Source organism: Artemia franciscana, chromosome 17 (assembly GCF_032884065.1).
Source record: "Artemia franciscana chromosome 17, ASM3288406v1, whole genome shotgun sequence".
NCBI lineage: Eukaryota > Metazoa > Arthropoda > Branchiopoda > Anostraca > Artemiidae > Artemia > Artemia franciscana.
The window spans coordinates 35,063,877-35,085,224 of NC_088879.1; the positions used below are offsets into that span (position 1 = coordinate 35,063,877).

General features: G+C 35.9%; 1 protein-coding gene across 3 annotated transcripts in view; it reads left to right on the plus strand.

Moving 5' to 3' along the window:
• The first annotated feature begins 1,558 nt into the window (after positions 1-1,558).
• Positions 1,559-21,348, plus strand: part of LOC136038183 (galanin receptor 2b-like) — a 190,192-nt gene continuing 170,402 nt past the window's right edge. For 2 of the 3 annotated variants that reach the window (XM_065721264.1, XM_065721265.1), the window contains exon 1: positions 16,169-16,363. Coding sequence is in view for 1 of the 3 variants with exons in the window: in XM_065721263.1 (XP_065577335.1) it covers positions 1,579-1,644 (66 nt within the window). In the remaining 2 variants the exon portion in view is untranslated. Of the gene's footprint in view, positions 1,645-16,168; positions 16,364-21,348 lie in introns of those variants that run through there. The other variant, XM_065721263.1, reaches the window with a different exon arrangement.

Sequence of the window (21,348 nt, forward strand, 5' to 3'; positions counted from 1 at the left end):
ACCTATATATTCCTTTAAAGCTTCACCTTAATGTCATTAGCTTGCGAAATAGCAATAATTGTAGCAGCATTAGTAGTAGTATGCGCATAGCACCTTTGGTTTCTTCGACATCCTCTTCAACACACGCTGAAAGTTTCAGCCTAATACAATCAATGCATCGGAAAAGTAATATCTAATTCAGACTACTACATTCATCGAATTACCACTTTATTATTAAAATTTAAAGTTTTAATCTTCAGTCCCTCTATTAATGTTGGTACTACTATATGGCACTGCTAATGGCCTAACCTTCCTCTCCAAATAAACATCAGTGGATGTGTCTTAGGTAGGACTCTAGATGCTTATGATGGGGAAGGGAGTGGGTGGCGTTTCCCAAATTCTTGAATTTCTAAGAATTACTGATAGTTTCTATTAGTTTCCGTTACTTTTTCCGCTGTTTTCTAAAGGTCCTCGAAAGCCCATTTACTCTTGAGTAGGAATATATATAAGATAGCATAGCCCGGGGGTCAGCAATTGGCAGCTCGCGAGGTGGATGTGGCTCTTTCGTTGTCAATCTGAGGCTCTTGAGAAGCGCTCTTCGTCATTCTTATTATACCTATTTGACAATCTAATGAGCCACACGCACACACACAGAAATCATGTCAATTCACAAACCCTACAACATTGACAATTGGAAATCGGAGGTAGTCCACACAGTTTGAATCTGGTGAACCTTCGCATACAGATTTTTAGCAATACATATTTTGAAGCTTTTTTACAGGTATATTTCGCATAAAACTTGATGTACGATCTATGAACGATATTGCAGCTTTACTCTAGTATGCATCAAATCCCATCGTGCAATTACCCTGCTTAAGAGAATTCAAAGGGATGTCGACTTCAAGAAATCACGGACGCCAAGTGGCGTGTGCCAAGCATGGTGTACCAAGCGCGGATTAACCGTGCCAAGCACTCAAAGGACTGTGCCATGCGTGGTGGAACTGTTTGGCACATGTGTTGCTATGGGATAGGCACCCGATGGCGGAACGTAGGTGACCTATCGGGTTTGTCTTAAAAAGGGTTGTTAGCTGTTGAATGCTGGCGTTAATATTCCTCAAAAATTTTTTCTCCACATATCTCGGTCCTATTAAGCTGGAAAATAAGTCTATGAAAAAATTGGTTTGGTTGAATATTTGAAATTGTGTGGTTTTTGATTCTTAACTGAGAGTTAAGGTTACAAAGTAAATAATGCGTTTTTTAGAAACTATTTTATCCCCTAACTGCGTTTCTTCATTAAATTTTTCAGTCATTAAAAGGTTAATAGGCTCTTTCAATTAAAAATATTTCAAATTACTGGCATAGCTGATGGCAGGTATACTTTTAATTAATGATGAAATCTGTAGTTATTCGTATTCAACAGTTTCTTATAATAGCCTACATAGTTACTTAAAATGAATATTTTACTGCGATAGAAGGATTGAAATACTGGGTTCCACAAAGACGTTACCGGCTATATTTTTGAAAGGGATGTCCATTTCCAGAGCGCAACTGTTGATTCAAGTGCTTTCAGAGTCCCGCTTTTTCTTGATTTTAGTCAACATGAACTTATCTGTACAAGTGAAGGCAGTGTGTTTACTTGTGAAGAATTTTATGCAAAAAATTAAGGTATGAATTTTGACTAGCATACAAGTGGCGTCAAGCAGAACCTAGAGGGTGCCAGGGACAGGTCGCTTTTTCTTAATTTTTGTCATCGTTAGCTCTTCTTTACTAGTGATTTTTGAATATGTACTAAAAATCAGATATTTTATTCAGTTAGTATATGATCGGTACAAGACGAGGGCCAGGGGGGCCAAGGAGTAGCCATCTTTTTCGTGATTTTAGTCAACATGAACTTATATACATAAATGAAAGCAGTGTGTTTATTTGAGAAAAAGTTTATTCAAAATATTAAGGTATAAATTTTGACTAGCATGCCAGTGGCGTCAAGCAGGACCTAGAGGGCGCCAGGGACATGCCGCTTTTTGTTATTTTTTTTCATCATTATATTATCTTAACTAGTGATTTTTGAATATGTTTTAAAAATTAGATATTATATTCAGTTGGTATATGATCGTTACAAGAGGAGGGCCAGGGGGTGCCACGGAGTAGCCATCTTTTTCGTGATTTTAGCCAACATGAACATTTTAGCCAATATGTACATGTGAATGCAGTGTGTTTACTTTAGAAAATGTGTTCAAAAGATTAAGGTATGAATTTTGACTAGCATGCAAGTAGCGTCAAGCAGGACCTAAAAGATGCCAGGGACATGCCGCTTTTTCTTATTTCTTGTCATCGTGAACTTATCTTTACTAGTGACTTTTGAATATGTGTCAAAAATTGATAAGATATTCAGTTATTATATGATCGGTACAAGAGGAGGGCCAGGGGGTGCCATGGAGTAGCCGTCTTTTTCGTTATTTTAATCAACATGAACTTATATGTACAAGTGAAGGCAGTGTGTTTACTTTAGAAAAAATGTGTTCAAAATATTGAGGTACGAATTTTGACTAGCATGAAAGTGAATAGCGACGAAGACCACACTCCTTTTCCATCACAAACACCAAAAACAAGAAGAACAATAGGGAATTTCTCAAGACAGTGGGAAACAAAATAGAATGAATATTTCGGCCCTTTGTCCAAGGGCCGTTCTCAGCAATACAAAAATATATAAGAAAAAACAACTTACAAGAGGATAAAATCAGTAAAACTAAAATGAACAGTTTTTCAAAACAGTCCCAGCATCCTTAACTCAGCGAAGTTCAACCAGGACTGATAAATAAATTATGATGAAACGAGGCAATTCATTGAAATGAAAGAGAATTATTTAAAAACACGTTTTTAATGCCAGCCTAGCTTTTTTCGCTGCTGATCTTATAGGTCTATTTTGTGACAGGTTCTGTGTTAATATTTATTGTTTCTTTTTAATATTTAGTAAGGTCATTTTTAATTTAATTTGTGCATAGAGCATTTAGTGAATATTCTCGTAAATCACTATTTAAGTGAATATTTATGTAGAGCATATTGGATATTGGTCATTAAATTTGTATTTTTTGAAACATATCTTTTGGGGATGTTACATGGATGACGTAATTTCACTTTGGAACTATGGAGAAAATGAACTTAAGTATTTTTTGGATCACCTTAGTGCATATAATAGGAATTTACAGTTTACCTTAGAAATTGAAATTGCAAATAAAATCTCATCCTAGAGGTTCTAATTATTCATAACTTGGATGAATTCAATTTTACTATTTACAGAAAAACAACACAAAACAATAAATATTTACATTTTGAGTCAAACAACCCCCCACAAGTTAAAAGAGGTGTTGTGATATCTCTGGTCGATCAAGCCCTAAACATTTGTCCTGATTCCTACATCACAGCTCAACTAGAATTTATCAGGGACATATTTTTTTTTGGAAATGGGTATCCTCTTTTATTTACTAATAATACAATTAACCGTAGGGTGAAAAGACACTCCCATAAAATCAACGATAATTTACCATGTGAGAATCCTGATAAGCCGCACCTAACCAAATGGCGCGGGTAATGGGAGTTAAAACATAATTTACCTCCCATATATCCCAAAAATCACTAAAAATCTTAAAAAAGTATGCACACAAAATAATCTGTATGTTGTATTTACTTATAATTTGAAAATCATACATCTCCTAAATTCTGGTAAAGATAAAACTCCAGTTACTCGCCAAGCAGGTGTCCATCAAATACCAAGCGACTGTGGCAAATTCTATGTAGGGAGAACCCACCAGAATTTCGATAAACGCCTACAACACCATAAGGATGATATTCCCAATGCTCTGAATTCTAATGCTATTCTTATTTATTTTTTTTTTTATTCTGCTTTAAGCAGCCATGTTTTTTAAAATCTTAGCCACAAAATACTTTTTGAAGAATCCACTATTATTACCAACGATCTAGGCATAAAGAAAGTAGTTCCAGAAGCAATTGAAATCAAACTCAAGATTAATAATAATATTTCCTTAAATAGGGATTTAGGAGAATATTCACTAAATGTTCTATACACAAATTTAATTAAAAATGACCTTACAAAATATTATAAAAAACCAATAGATATTAGCACAGAACCATTCACAAATAGACCTATGAGATCAGCAGCGAAAAAAGCTAGGCTGACATTAACAACGTGTTTTTAAATCATTCTCTTTCATTTCAATGAATTGCCTCGTTTCATCACAATTTATTTATCAGTCCTGGTTGAACTTCGCTGAGTTAAGGATGCTGGGACTGTTTTGAAAAATTGTTCATTTTAGTTTTACTGATTTTATCCTCTTGCAAGTTGTTTTTTCTTATATATTTTTGTATTGCTGAGAACGGCCCTTGGACATAAGGCCGAAAATTTCATTCTAATTTCTTTCCCACTGTCTTGAAAAATTCTCTATGTTCTTCTTGTTTTTGGTGTTAGCATGAAAGTGGCGTTAAGCTGGACCTACAGGGTGCCAAGGACAGGCCTTTTTTTCTTATTTTTTTTTGTCATCATTAACTTATCTTAACTAGTGACTTCTGAATATGTGTTAAAAATTAGATATGATATTCAGTTGGTATATAATTCGTACAAGAGGAGGGCCAAGGGGTCCCATGGATTTGCCATCTTTTTCTTGATTTTACTCAACATGAACTTATATGTGCAGGTGAAGGTAGTTTGTTTACTTGAGAAAACTTTTATTCAAAAAATTAAGGTATGCATTTTGACTAGCATACAAGTGGTTTCAAGCAGGACCCAGAGGGTACCAGGGGCAGGCCACTTTTTCTTATTTTTTGTCATCGTGAACTTATCTTTACTGGTGACTTTTGAATATGTGTCAAAAATTAAGGTATGATGTTCAGTTAAAATGTGAGTGGTACAAGAGGATGGCCGGGGTTGACATGGAGGGCCATATCCTTCTTGGTTTTAATCGACCTGAACTGATGTGCACAAGTGAAGGCAGTATGTTTTCTTGCGAAAAACTGTATAAAACAAGAGCTAAGAGTTCATATGGTACTTGTGACGAGGCAAGAAGAGCTAAGAGCCAAGAGCTCATATAGTACGAGCTCTAAAAATTTGAAGAATCAATAGATTTATTCAAAAGGAAAATCAGAGGCTTAATGCCGGTCAGGATTTAAAATAAGAGCTCTGAGTCACGATGTCCTTCTAAATATCAAAATTCATTAAGATCCGATCACCCACTCGTAAGTTATAAATATCTTAATTTTTCTAATTTTTACAAATTAACACCCCCCAGCTCCTCCAAAGAGAACGGATCCGTTCCAATTATGTCAATCACGTATCTACAACTTGTGCTTATTCTTCCCATCAAGTTTCATCCCGATCTCTCCACTCTAAACGTTTTTCAAGATTTCTGTTTCCCTCCTCCAGCCCCCATGTTCCTGGATCCAATTCGAGTCACAAATGGAGCATCTGAGACAAAAGATTCTTATATAGCCTATATGTATATCAAGTTTCATTAAGATCCGATCACCTATTCGTAAGATAAAAATACCTCAATTTTCACGTTTTCCAAGAATTCCGGTTTCCCCCTCCAAGTCCCCCCAATGTCACAGGATCTGATTGTAATTCAAAATTAGAGCTTTAAATAATAAGATCCTTCTAAATATCACATTTCATTAAGATCTGGTGACCCAATCGTAAGTTACAAACACCTCATTTTCCGAATTACCCCCGCCCCCCAACTCCACCAAAGAGAGCAGATCTCCCTCCCAATAGAGCGGATCCGTTCCAATTATGTCAATCACGTATCTAAGATTTCTGCTTATTGTTCCCACCAAGCTTCATCCTGATCCCTCCAATCTAAGCATTTTCCATGATTTTAGGTTCCCCCCAACTCCCCCCCCCCAATGTCGTCAGATCCGGTCGGGATCTCAAATAAGAGCTTTGAGACACGATATCTTTCTAAATATCAAATTTCATTGTGATCCGATCACCCATTCGTAAGTTATAAATACCTAATTTTTTCTAATTTTCAGAATTAACCCCCCCCCCCAACGACAACCCCAAAGAGAGCGGATCCATTCTGGTTAGGTCAATAATGTACCTAGGACTTGTGCTTTTTTCCCCACAAAGTTTCATCCCGATCCCTCCACTCTAAGTGTTTTCAAAAATTTTAGGTTTCCCCTCCCAACTCCACCTCCAATTTCACAAGATCCGGCCGGGATTTAAAATAGTAGCTCTGAGATACGATACCCTTCCAAACATCATATTTCATTAAGATCTGATCAACCGTTCGTAAATTAAAAATACTCCATTTTTCCGAATTAACTGGCCCTCCACTCCCCCTCCAGACGGTCAAATCGGGAAAATGACTATTTCTAATTTAATCCGGTCCAGTCCCTGATACGCCTGCCAAATTTCATCGTCCTAGCTTACCTGGAAGTGCCTAAAGTAGCAAAACTGGTACCGACAGTCATACAGACAGAATTTGCGATTGCTATATGTCACTTGGTTAGTACCAAGTGCCATATGAAAATATATATTGTATGAATTCTGATTAGCATACAAGTGTTGTCCCCCAGACGGTGCTAGGGGCAGACCTCATTTTCTTGATTTTCGTCATCGTGAACTTATCTTTTTTATTAATGATTTTTGAATATACGTTAAAAATTTAAGGTATAAAATTCAGTTAGTATATGAGCTGTATATAGCCATCTTCTTGTTCAGTTTTGTCAGCATGAACTTATTTTTCGTAGTAGGCTGTGAAAAATTATGTGTCAAAAACTTAAGTAGTATGTTTAGTTTTTACATGAGTTGTACCAGGGGATTGCAAAAGTGCCGTAAAGGCACATTATCTTCATTTTAGTCACTGTGAGCTTATCTGCAAAAGTGTCGGCTGGGTATATACTTGCAAAAAGTCTTACGCGAAAAACTAAGGCTATAAGACGATTGGTGATAGCCAAGAGGGTGTCAGAGAGAAATTGTTCTTGCTGATTTTACCATTATGCACTTTTTTTTACTAGTGAATTGTGAAAAACTATTTGTCAAAAATTGAAGTTATATATTTAATCTGTGCCAGAAGGGTGCTAAGAGAGGGCTTGGAGTTGCCATGGAGGGGCCAATTTTCTTGTTTTTAGCCACCATAAAATTATCTTAACAAGCCAAAGTATTTTTATTTATATTTATTTATTTTTTGTGAAAATTCTTATGCCGATTAAGAAACACTATTAGATTGGTACATTGGAAGCGCCCCCAATTGACTAAAAGGGGGGAAATGGTTCATGGAAGCAGTGTCTTTATCTCTGAAAGTTTGCGCGCAAATAATTAGAAATTAACTTAGTACACTGTTGAAAACAAGGAGAGACCAGGGTAAAAGAAAATATGGTAAAAACCTCTTTTGAAACCTATACCACTGTTTAGTCACCCCCCTCTTTTGTTCACAGATCTTTTTAAAACCAGGAAATTTTAATTTTAATGAAAATATGACTAACTATTAAAATACTTAAAATTCTTAAAATCTAATACCATCTCACCCGTTCACTTGAACTCCCCCTGATGCAATTTCCATGTGGTGATTCTCTCGGTTAATACGACCAAAATAATATGTCAAATCCAACAAAATATCTGATTCTTGAGCAAACTTTCCATGTTATTATTCGTTAAAACTAAATCTAAAATGAGAAACAGAACTTATAACTTAAAAACGAGCATCAACATGATTATATAAGATACAAAATATAAAACAAACAGAGATTATTTTGACTCGAAAGGAAAAGCCAAAAACAGAGATGTCTATGAATAAAAGAAATCAAACTTAAAACAAGTAAAAATTACAACAAACTTTGAAGTCAATTTAGGGTTTCTCTAGATAGGAGCTTGAAACCCCCACAATAGGGCTCTCTGGCATGCTGAATCTAATGGTAAGATTTTCATTAAGATCACTTGTGTTTTTAGATATATTTTTGATATAAAATTAAACATAATGAATTTAATATATTCGGAATCAACATAAACGCCTTTATTCTTTTGACATTCTATATATATATATATATATATATATATATATATATATATATATATATATATATATATATATATATATATATATATATAAATAAGTTGTCTGTATGTGTGTGTGTGTCGAGTGACGTCATGTTTGTGTGTCGACTGACGTCATGTTTGTCGACTGACGTCATTATAAGGATTGAGCTGTATGCGTCATGAAGTTGTTTGTCGACTGACGTCATGTTTGTCAACTGATGAAATTACATACCAGGACACCGGGACACAAATGACGACCGGGACACAGGGAATATAAATGACGACCGGGACACAGGGACACAACTACAACGGGGACGCCGGGGGCACAGGCGGTATATATAAATGACGACCGGGACACAGGATTGTTCGAATAGAAATTACAGACCGGGAAACCGGGACACAAATGACGACCGGGACACAGGGAATATAAATGACGACCGGGACACTCAAAGAGAAATTACAAACTGGGACACCGTGACACAAATGACGACCGGGACACGGGGAATATAAATGACGACCGGGACACAGGGACACATCATTAGAATAATGAGGTATAGATCTGAATACGGATTATTTTTCCCATGGACAATTATATGTTGCATGTTCAAGATTCAGTAAGCCTGACCATCTATTTATGTGCACAGACAATGGGACAGCGAAAAATGTTGTATATTCGCATGTTTTACGTAGTTAAAAACACACACATATATATATATATATATATATATATATATATATATATATATATATATATGTATATATATATATATATATATATATATATATATATATATATATATATATATATATATATATATATATATATATATATATATATATATATATATATATACTAGCTGTTGGGGTGGCGCTTCGCGCCACTCCAACACCTAGTTGGTGGGGCGCTTCGCGCCCCCCAAGCCCCCCCGCGCGCGTAAGTCGTTAAGCGCCATATTAGTTATGCGCCATTGTAGTTGTGTCCCTGTGTCCCACCTGTGAATATAGATAGATTTATATATGTGTTTCAAACTACGCAAAAATTGCGAATAAACAACATTCTTGGCTTTCCCATTGTCTGTGCATATGCAAAGCCGTATGTACTAATAATGACGTCATATACAAACGCTCTTTTTACAAACAAACAAATGTGCATCCACATAACTCGTTTTTATATAGATAGATACAATACAAATTAACTGCGTAAAACTTGCGAATAAACAACATTCTTCGCTGTCCAATTGTCGCTGCATATAAATACATTGTCAGGTTTACCGACCCTCGAACATGCAACGTACAATTGTCCATGGGAAAAACAATCAGGATTAAGATCTATACCACATTTTTCTAATGATTGACCTTGAGCTTTGTTAATGGTGATTGCAAATACTAATCGAATTGGGAATTGCAATCTTTTAAATTGAAAAAGCAGATCCGTTGGAATCATGGGAATGCGAGGAATAAGAACAGCCTCACCCTCATAAGGCCCTGTCAAGATTGTGGCCTCTATTAGGTTTTCCATTGTTTTTTTTTACGGCAAGTTGGCTGTGCGAGAATCGCTCTTTCACTTAGCCATTTATTATTTTTATAATTTTTTAGAATAATCGGAAATACTTTTTCAATCAATTCATTTTTGGACGTCACTAAATTACAGAAATCAGCAGGTAGTTGTATACGTCCTGAAATTGAGTCTATCGTATCATAAATGTCTTTTTGTTCCGACGTTAACTTGGAAATGTTATTTTGTACATACGACAATAGATCACTCGTGCTGTAACTTTGTTCACGATCCAATTCTACACATTTCGAAACAGCAGCGATACGGTTAGGTGAAGGCATTCCCAAATCCTGAAGAGGTTTGTTTGCCATACGTACGCACAAATCTTCTATAATAACTAAAGTGTAGTTATAAATTTCTGATGTAAAATCAAAAGTCATATCTGACGTCTCTAACTGTTTTCGATGGAGTATATCTTCGGACATTTTTGACTTAAAATTTTCCCATAACTCTGTAGGAGCTGATGGAGAGCAAGTTGTTAAAATGATGCCAAACAATGCACGAATTTGACTTGAGGTTGACGTTTCGCACGCGTCATTGATGCAGTTACCCCAGTGTTGGTCATTCTCCAATAAATTCAGAGCTTGGCATGCACTACGGTAAGTGTCATGTATAGTACCGTTTACAGTTCTCAAATACTCAAAGGATGTCGGACCGGGTACATTCACCAAAAGCAGGCGTAGAAAGAAGCATTCATGTTGATTGGGGTGAACGGTGTAGAGTCTTCCTATCGTGGTATCTTGGAAGATGGTAGGTTGGCCGTCGACTGACTTACCCTGTTTTCGACATTCAAATACTTTATTTTTAGTATTCCACGTGAAATACGAAGGCACTTCAGTATACAGCAGTTTTTTTGCAAAAGAATCATTTTTGCAAAGCGAAAAAAAAGCTGTTAATTTTGTATCCGGTGGATTCAGGGCTCTTTGTTGCACGTTGGTTTCCGAGAAATAAACACGTTGACCATTCTGTAAATGTACCGCTAAGTGAACAACAGCTGGACTACGTTCATTTATCGGAAATGAAAGAATTCGCCAAACAGCTTCATTACTGCTTATGTATCTTCCAGCCTGATATTGTACGATTTCGTCGAAATCTTTGATTTCGGGCTGCAAGCCAAAAACTGCCATGTCACTGCCTTTGTTGACGTATTTACATATGTATTTGATTGCCTTTACGGAGTTACAGTATTCAACGTTTATGTGTGCATTAAATGTTTTTGATAATAATGGGGAATATGGAACAACCCACTGGTTATCTACTTCGATGGTGGTACCGTTGCCATTGTAGGTTCTTCAGTCATTTTACAATTAGAAATTTCTCTTTCAACGGTCTTCTTACAATTAAAAATTTGTCTTTGAACGATATTCTTAAATACCTGTGTCCTGGTCGTCATTTATATTCCCTGTGTCCCGGTCGTCATTTGTGTCCCGGTATCCCAGTCTGTAATTTCTCTTTGAGTGTCCCGGTCGTTATTTATATTCCCTCTGTCCCGGTCGTCATTTGTGTCCCGGTCTGTAATTTCTCTTTGAGTGTTTTTTCTTTTTAGTATTTTTAGTTTTTTACATTTTTTCTTTTTCTTCTTTATTTTTCAGCTTCACTATGAAATAAATATCGCCGAACCTTTGTTTTTTTAACTAAAATCTGGTAGGCATTGATGACCTTATCCAAGTCAAAATCCCAAACCCAATCATCATCGCTATCATTTTCAGTTTTGATATGTTTTGACTCTCGCTGTCCAGGTGGATCTTCATCTAACTGCGCGGTTTTGCGTTCTTTAGCCTCAAGCCTGTTTCCTTGCTGTTCTTTTGATTCCTCGGCACGCTTTCTTTTCTGACTTTCTCTATCAGCAGCAAGTTTTTTGGCATAGACTCTTTGAGCATCTTCATCGGCTTTTGCCATTGTAAGTTCATCAGTCATTTTAAACTTAAACATTAATAGATTTCTACGTGAACATATATGTCTTAAATATCTTTAATGAAGTCACCGTCATAACAAAAATGACGACAACTAACTTCATGACGTCATTCGACACAGAAACATGACGTCACCTGACAGACAGACAACTTATTTTTATATATATAGATATATGTTTTTAACTACGTAAAACTTGCGAAAATACAACATTTTTTGCTGTCCCATTGTCTGTGCATATAAATAGAATGTCAGGTTTAACGACTCTTGAACATGCAACATATAATGGTCCATGGGAAAATAATCCGTATTCAGATCTATACCTCATGATTCTAATGATTGCCCTTGAGCTTCGTTGATGGTGATTGCTAATCGACGATTCCCTGTGTCGCCATCGTCATTTATATATCCCCCTGAGCCCCCCGGCGTCCCTGTTGTAGTTGTGTCCCTGTGTCCCGGTCGTCATGTCCCGGTGTCCCGGTCGTCATTTGTGTCCCGGTCTGTATATACATTCGTTTTTGAATTGGTCTTTTTTATGTTTTAGTTTTTTACCTTTTTTAGTTTTTTTTTCCTTTTTTTTAGTTTTATTTTTCTCCTTTATTTTTCATTTTTTTTACTTTTTCATTTTATTTTCTTTTTTAGTTTTTTTTTAGCTTTTTAGCTTTTTTAGTTTTTTATTAGTTTATAGTTTTTTTTTCTTTTTGGTTTTTTTGTAGTTTTTACCTTTTTTTAGTTTTTAATTTTTTTTTTACTTATGTCCTGGTCGTCATTTATACTCCCTGTGTCCCGGTCGTCATTTGTGTCCCGGTGTTTTGTTGATGGTGATTGCTAATCGAACATTCCTTGTGTCCCGGTCGTCATTTATATTCCCTACTAGCTGTTGGGGTGGCGCTTCGCGCCACCCCAACACCTAGTTGGTGGGGCGCTTCGCGCCCCCCACAAGCCCCCCCGCGCGCGTAAGTCGTTACGCGCCATATTAGTTATGCGCCATTGTAGTTGTGTCCCTGTGTCCCACCTGTGAATATAGATAGATTTATATATGTGTTTCAAACTACGTAAAAATTGCGAATAAACAACATTCTTGGCTTTCCCATTGTCTGTGCATATACAAAGCCGTATGTACTAATAATGACGTCATATGCAAACGCTCTTTTTAGAAACAAACAAACATGCATCCACACAACTCGTTTTTATATAGATAGATAGATAGATAGATACAATACAAATTAACTGCGTAAAACTTGCGAATATACAACATTCTTCGCTGTCCAATTGTTGCTGCATATAAATACATTGTCAGGTTTACCGACCCTCGAACATGCAACGTACAATTGTCCATGGGAAAAACAATCAGTATTAAGATCTATACAACATTTTTCTAATGATTGACCTTGAGCTTTGTTAATGGTGATTGCAAATACTAATCGAATTGGGAATTGCAATCTTTTAAATTGAAAAAGCAGAAAGAATCATGGGAATGCGAGGAATAAGAACAGCCTCACCCTCATAAGGCCCTGTCAAGATTGTGGCCTCTATTAGGTTTTCCATTGTTTTTTTTACGGCAAGTCGCGTGCCATTGCAAAGCTTTGGTGGGTTGATATTTATTAAAAGTATTATTGGTACGCCTATTTTTAGTTGTAGCACGTGTGGTGGAAACCCTGAAGGATCTATGGAATTTAAAAATTCAGATGGATAATTAACCGCTTCATTTGGTTCCAAAACTGTGTCGACTGACTTGTAAAGGACTGCCTGGTCTCGAATCTTGGTCAAAACAATATTGTTGATTTCGTGGACGTCTATATTTTTGGGTGCGAGAATCGCTCTTTCACTTAGCCATTTATTATTTTTATAATTTTTTAGAATATTCGGAAATACTTTTTCAATCAATTCATTTTTGGACGTCACTAAATTACAGAAATCAGCAGGTAGTTGTATACGTCCTGAAATTGAGTCTACTGTTTGACCAGAGTCATCCTTTTGCAATCGGACACGCATATTTGTAGTTAATTTTAGTATTTTTACGTGTGCCCATAAATTAGAATTTTTTAGGCAAGCATTCATTTCGTCTGCAGGAGTTAAACTACGTAAAAATTGCGAATATACAACATTCTTGGCTTTCCCATTGTCTCTGCATCGGACACGCATATTTGTAGTTAATTTTAATATTTTTACGTGTGCCCATAAATTAGAATTTTTCAGGCAAGCATTCATTCGTCTTCAATGGCTCTGGTGGTGCAGCCAATAGAGGAAGTTTAACTTTTCCTGAGGCGCAACACATTCCCATTGTTTCACCATTGAATTTCAAGGCCTTGCAATAGGGACAAATTTTAGACATTGTCCCGATTTGAACACATCTACTCAAGCTATAATCATCGACTGGGTTGTACCTGAATGCCAGGCGATAACTTTCAGGTTGCTCTGATTCCTCGGCACGCTTTCTTTTCTTACTTTCTCTATTAGCAGCAAGCCTGATTTCTTGCTGTTCTTGTGATTCCTCGGCACGCTTTCTTTTCTTACTTTCTCTATCAGCAGCAAGCCTGATTTCTTGCTGTTCTTGTAATTCCTCGGCACGCCTTCTTTTTTCACTTTCTCTTTTAGCAGCAAGTCTGCTTCCGCGTTGCTCTGGTAGTTCCTCGGCACGCTTTCTGTTCTTTTTTTCTCTATCAGCCTCAAGCCTGTTTCTTTGGTGTGACTTACGCGCGCGGGGGGGGAGGGGCTTGGTGGGGCGCGAAGCGCCCCACCAACTAGGTGTTGGGGTGGCTAGAGACAGTGTGCTGAAGATTATGAAAAAGATTTTTTTGAAAAATGTTGTCAATAAAGTTTTAAGTGTAGAACAGTGTGATCTTAAAAAGGGAAGAGGATGCATCGACTTAATTTTCATTCTCAGATTGATAATTAAGGAGTGCCTGTGTCAACCGACCCCTTTACTCTTAGAGTTTATAGATTATAAGCAAGTGTTTAATTCAGCCGATAGAAGACCTTGAGTTATATTTCCACTTGTGTATATTACTTTTTAAATAACATTTTACTATCAACACGAATCAAATATTTGCAACCATTCCGTAATAAGCTACAACTTTTCTTACAAGTCAGTTTTTTTAACACAATTTTTGAATTTTGTTCGCATGGACTGTGGCTAGTTCTTTACTAGGTTACAGCTATTGGTGAAAACATGAACGCAATAGCTGACTGACAAAGGATAGGGCTGTGGATTTTAGGTAGTTCAGGATTTGGTCTTATTTGGGCTGCTAGAAGAAGTCTTTGATATGACCTGGTACTAAAATCTGTACCAGGTGTAGTTGGGAGATAGGGGAGGCTAGGAAAGAATCAACTCCAATCTCAAAAGCGTAATTGTGGTCAAACTGTAGATTCATAAAACTAAAATTTGTTAATAAAACGCTAAATTTGAAAAACAAAGTAATTTACTGAAAACGCTAAGCTCCCATCTATAAAAATGGGGAATATCGTCTTTTTACCAGAATAAAGATAAAAAATACGTGTTTGTTTATTTTTTTCCGTTTGTTTTTCCAAGAAGTAATCGTATCAAACCAATAGTCCTGAAAGTTCACGAGAGAGTTCATTTGAAAAGAAATCCAAATTTCTAGTGCCTTTCTAAGTGCCAAAATATTGAAGGTTAGCCAACCCCCCTCCAAAGCCTATTTTCCCCAAAGACACCTGATAAAACTTTTGAGATAATCCTATCATCCAGCTAAGTTGAAAGGTCCAGTGGCTTTGCCTTTGGAGATGACACGAACTCTCACAGTCAGGGAGAAAGGGATGTCCTACATATTTGTAATTTGCTATTGAATGAAAGCCAATTTGATATTAGGAAATACACATAAATTTTTTGGGGGCTTATAATGCGAGTGGGGGATATCCCACTGAAAGAATTTTTCGTGGGGAAGAAAGTTTCAGAGGAGATTTCCGGGCGATAATTTATTCGGTGATGGGAGGAATTTCCTGGCGTAACTAGAAAAAACATTCTGAAATTAAACAAAAAACAAGTTTTCTCCACTGAAATTAAGGTATAACATTCTTAGAGTTAACTTACAGTCTATGTAAGGGATACGTCTTCCTTCGTCATAATGCTTCAAGATGGAATGTGTTTAGTTTGTATGTCTTGAAGGAAACAAGGTTGTTATTCCCAGAACAGAAAATTCTTTTCAAATTACGTGTTCATGTGCCACAGTGGCAAATAAATGAAATTTCAAAAGCAGTAACCATGCAGCATAGGATACTCGTACGAAGACCATGGGATGTTGCATTTTGTTGCAAATAGAAAATTCAATCCAATTGGCTGGCTCAAGTAAAGCTTTAAAATTACTTCCAAAAACTCTGGTCCATTTTACATTGACTGCAGTTTGCATCGTTTAGGCGGGGTACGAAGGCAAAGCTGCCACCCGTAGTGGGCAATAAAGCATGTATAAGGAGTCAACGAACAATACGTGAAAGTAGGTTTTACTCTAGCTCAAGAGATGGGGAAGTTGACCTTATTCTTTTCCTTATTCATAATTCCACTTTATATTGTCTTTTATGGCATAGAAATACTTCCAGTTATCTATTTACTCTTGAATTTCTCTTTTAAACAGCTGCATTCAATCTTAAAATAATTTGCGCAAACATGTCCTTGATCCTAGTGGAAAACTAGAGAGTTATTGTCCATTGTAGCTGTGAACAAGGATTAGTTCTTTGGGACTGATTGTCCACTAAACATGTCACTTCGGGCTCAGAGTGCCCTGGGACTGGATGATATATATCAAATTGGAAGTGTATAAATAACTGTAAATAAACTTCATTACAAGTGTTGTTCGATGCTGGAAAAGTTACAACATCAAATGTTGAACTAATGTTGTTCTTCTTAAAGTAAAAAGGTTTGTGTTTTCTTTTACTTAGATAGACTGCCTCCTACAATTAGGATTGCAAACAACTTCACTGGTGTCGAAAAATTAGCCAAATAAATGTAAATAACCCGGCAAGCTGGTTGCCTCAATTGCTTCTGGACTGATTACCCTTCACTACGCACTTAAAAGTGACCCTTCGGCAGATAGAAAAGGTTCAACAACTTCATGGTTGGGTACTGTTTCTTCTAAATATTGTTGATCAGTCTCGTCCCCCAAAGCAAATTGTTGCACTATTTTTACAATATAGCATTTTTCGTATATTTTGATGTCAATTTGAATTTAGACACTTCGTATGTGCCGGCCTTGTACTTCGTATGTGCCGGCCATGAATATTGTCAAAATGACAACATTGAAAATTAAATATTTCATTCTAAATTAAACAAAACGCGTGTTTTGCTTGTATTGAGTATAGATGTATTACCGGAGGCAGCTAAAATAAAAAAAAAGGCATTGAAATACACGTTTGTGTAAATAGCCACTACAAATCTAACAAAAATTGCCGGAACAAACCTAACAATCTAGCTTAAAAAATTGAATTAAAAAATCGATAAAAAAAAAATCGATTTTGCTTGTTTGAAAAATTTGTTTTTCCAACATAATAAATTGTTGCTAAAAGTGGAGCATTTTCTTCAAATGTTTTGAAAAATTCTTTGTTTTTTAAAAAGTGTACTAAGAAATCTATCTTTGCTAAGAAATGCTATAGAAGGACTTTGCTATAAGCATTTTTAGTTAGAATCCAGAAGTAATACAAACTACAGTACAACTGCTAAGTACAAACAGCTAGACTGCAGAAGTTATATACACCTTGTGAAACATTAGATAAAAAAAAACATGCTTTTATTTTCAGCTGAAAGTAAGGAGCAACGTTAAAACTGAAAACAAACATAAATTACTACGTATATGAAGCGGGCTGCCCTCTTAAGAAAACAGCACTTAAATCAGTAAAAATCAAACCATAAAAACACCACTAAACTAAAAGTAAGACCCTTTCCAAGCAAGGGTGAAAGGATAACTAAATAAAAAAAAATGGCAAATACTTTTTTCAAATGATTTTTTGCCGGTGGAAAATGATTTTTGATTCCTTAATCAGTTACTATTTCACCGTCGCTTGGAATAGGTCTTACTTTTGTTTTAGTTCTTAAGAATTGGTTTTATTCAGTTTCGGGGTTGCTTTCTTAAGGTCCTTTTTTTTACTGAGAACGATCGAACGGAGGTCTCGGCTGAAATATTTGTATTGCATTTTCACTAGTTGTAAATATCCTCGTTTTTTCTTCTTTTCGAGCTTTTCTTATATTGGCATGCTTAACCAGTGTAGTCTCATGACTAAATTATTTAGTCATGTTTTCAAAAGACGGAGGTATTTGTCCCTCCAGTAAATGTAATTACTCCTTTGTTTTAAGACGAAGCTATTTCTCTTCAGAAAAAAGGAATACTGGGATTTACTTGTGAAAAGAATTCACAAACATAAACCAACGAAATGAAATGCCACTTTTTAAGACAGAATTGTGGAACATTAACATCTCTTTTTGCGTACACTTAGGCTACATAAGATAAGATTTATCTCAACAAGGCGGCAATCACAAGCCCAAAAGGACCGAATTCGCACTTTAGTGTCAGTACAAAATCATAAAATTGCAATCATTAAAAGTCAAACGATAAAAACTCGTAAAGTTAAAACATGGAAAACAAATTTAAACAAAAGTCTAGCTAGCAAGAATTAAAAAGTTTGCAATTACAAAATATACACTAAAACTATAAGATAAAAGTGGATTGAGAAGGGGAATTGGCTATTGGTTTAAAATTTCAACTATGTGAGGGATGAATGTTCTTCTATATCTTTCAGTGGAAACTCTTATTGGGCCAATAAGGGGGATTTTTCTTGAAACGGAACGTGGAGAACGAGTTGGGGGGGGGGGTAAATTATTTTATTTTATGGAATTTTGTGTATCTTACTCTATTCTGCTTTTTTCTTCTTGTTGCATTGAAAACAGCTAAATTTAGGTCTCAGCGAAATATTTTCATTAACTCTTGGTCTTCACGGGCTATAGTTTTGCCTGGTTTATTTGTTCCATGTTTTTTTTTTCATGTTCTTCCAATGTTTTATTAAAACTCACCTGCTCATATATGATTGTCTAGCATCAAGGAGAATAACCCAAAACCTACACATTACTTAAAGTACAACTAAGGTGAGAGCAAGGTTATAAGACAATGTGTATATAACACTATCTGTCCTAGAATATTGACAGTGTAATATCCTTATGCAACATTGCTATAAAACTAGTGGAAATAGGGGTAAATCCTTTTAATAGTCAATGATTAATTTTCGAAAAAATACTAGATATTTCAGTCATACAGGCAGTGACTGTCATCAATATTAATATACTAGTGGATTATTACTCACTGATGATGAATGTATTACTACTGAAGACGTTCACTGCATATGTGACTGAAATACCTAGTATTTTTTGTGAAAATTTATCACTATCTATTAAAAAAAATTTCTCCCTACTTGAACTTTTACTTATCGTCATTGACAGGCAGTGTGGTATTCGAAGTTATTTATGCAACATTATGATTATGTATTCAAAACTGTGTGCCTTTCAGTAATAGTAAACTTTTATTCTTTGTGGTTAAAGAGGAGTAAGCAGGTATTCATTCTTTAATTCATCATGGTAAGCAGTGGTAGGTTACTGAATTTGACTGTAGATTACATTCATAGTTTTTTTCTTATATTCAGGTAACTGAGATGTAAAATGTGATTTTGACTGGAAGTTGAATGCACAAAAACATAAGCTTTTTCAGAAACCAGGTGCAAGTGTTTCAGAAACCTGGTGTGAGTGTTTTGACCCTTAAGGGGCCCCATAAAACTGTGTCAGAGGGAGAGAAGATAGGCAATTAGTCTAATCTGGAACTGAATTTTTTCTGAAGAGGGTTAGAAATGTTGAGAAGTTACCCTTCTGCTGTGTTCAGTAATGTACAAAACTAAGAATGTAAGAGTGAGGTTTTAAGTAGAAGGCAGCCCCCTTCATATACGTAGTAATTTCTGTTTGTTTTAAGATTTAATGTTGCTCCTTACTTTCAGCTGAAAATAAGAATATGTTTTTTTATCTAATGTTTCACAAGGTGTATATAATTTCTGCAGTCTAGCTGTTTGTGCTGCTGTTTGTACTTAGCTGTTGTACTGTAGTTTGTATTACTTCTGGATTCTAACTAAAAATGCTTATAGCAACTAAAAGAAAATTCGCTGGAACCCCTGATTTTCTGGTATGAACAGACCTAAGATAAATACGTTCTTCAGATGAGAGGATAAATACAAAATATGTTTTCATTTTGATGCCCTTGGCACTTTAAAGTCTTCTGCTATGAAGCTCGGTTTGTTTTTAATGATTGTGGAATTAAGTTGCATGAACATGATTCATTATTCATTTAAAAAGCAGAATACCTGCCTTTAACCCGATTCGTCGCTTCGGTTATTGAGTAGATACAATTCTGCAGTACTTCTGCAGCTAACCTGCAGAAATTATATACTAATTTTATCAAAGTATAAAACCGAAGGTCCAACATAATTGGGAGTGAGCTCATAATTTTAAATTTATAGCTCTTTTTAAGTGACCATACAGATTAGGTCAGGCAAAGTCTTGTTATCTGCCATTTTAGGGCATCAAACTATGACTTTATCCCAAAAGAGGACGAATTTGCGATAAATTTAAAATTCTGAGAAGCTAATTAATTTAAAAGTATCAATAACTATATTTTAGGCTTCCCAGTTACAAAAGAAGTAATGCCAAACGGTGGTAGTACTGGGCTCAACCAAGTTGATTCGCTTTATTTGCAATGAAACTAGGCTACGTTCGGGGATTGTAATTGCGTATCAGCTATAATGAGAGGGAATGAGTAATTCTTTAGGTTAAGTTAATTAGGTTAATTAGGGTTAATTAATTCTTTTATTTATTTAATCTTTTGATTATAATTCTTTAAGGTTAGTCAATTCTTTAGGTTAATTAATTTTCAGGTTAATTCTAAAACGAACATTTTAACGGAAAAACTGCTTACTCTTCATGAAAATTCAGTTAAATGTTAAAGAGGTAGGGTGGGAGTAGGAATGAATTAAAATGTTTCTCAATACAGCTAAAATGTTACATTCCCATGCCTACCAGCACAGAGGTGGAAAAGGTAAGGTAGGCCATCATTAGCTCCGCCAGGAAACTTCTTTGGGACAGCAAATACTGCTATTAACTTAGTTTTCAGCAAAGATGGTGGGAGCAGTGAAGATGTTAAAAGTAGAATAGCTAAGGCTCAGGGTGTTTTTTCACAGTTAAAAAAAGTTTGGAAGAATAGAAAGATAAGTCGTCAAACCAAGATTAGAATATTGGAAGCTAAAGTGATGACAATGGTCAAATACGGTTCTGAAGCATGGGTGCTCCGAAAAGCAGATGAAAATTTACTAGATGTTTTCCAGAGAAATTGCCTACGGATTGTTCTGGGTACCCGGCTGACTGACCGTATTTCAAACAGTAGGCTGTACGAAAAATGTGGTTCAATCCCGCTTTCTAGGGCTATAATGAAAGAAAGGTTGAGATGGCTAGGCCACGTTCTACGGATGAAGGATGACAGATTACCGAAGATTGTCCTTTTTGGTCAACCGTCTGGGGCTACACGGAAAACAGGTCGTCCTTGTCTGGGTTGAGAGGATGTCATAAATAAAGATTTAAAGGAAATGGGAACTTCCTGGGAGGGTGTAAAGAGGGAGGCTTTAGATAGATTAGGTTGGAGGAGGAGCTTGCGTAGCTGTGTCGGCCTCAGGTGGCTTGGTGCTGCAGTGAGTTATTATTAGTAGTAGTAGTAAAATTAAACGGTTCTTAGTCAACGTACAATTACGGATTTACACATATTAAAAGCAATTAACCAGGAATCTAAGGGACAGGTACCTCAAATTATATCTTGGTTAGGCCTGA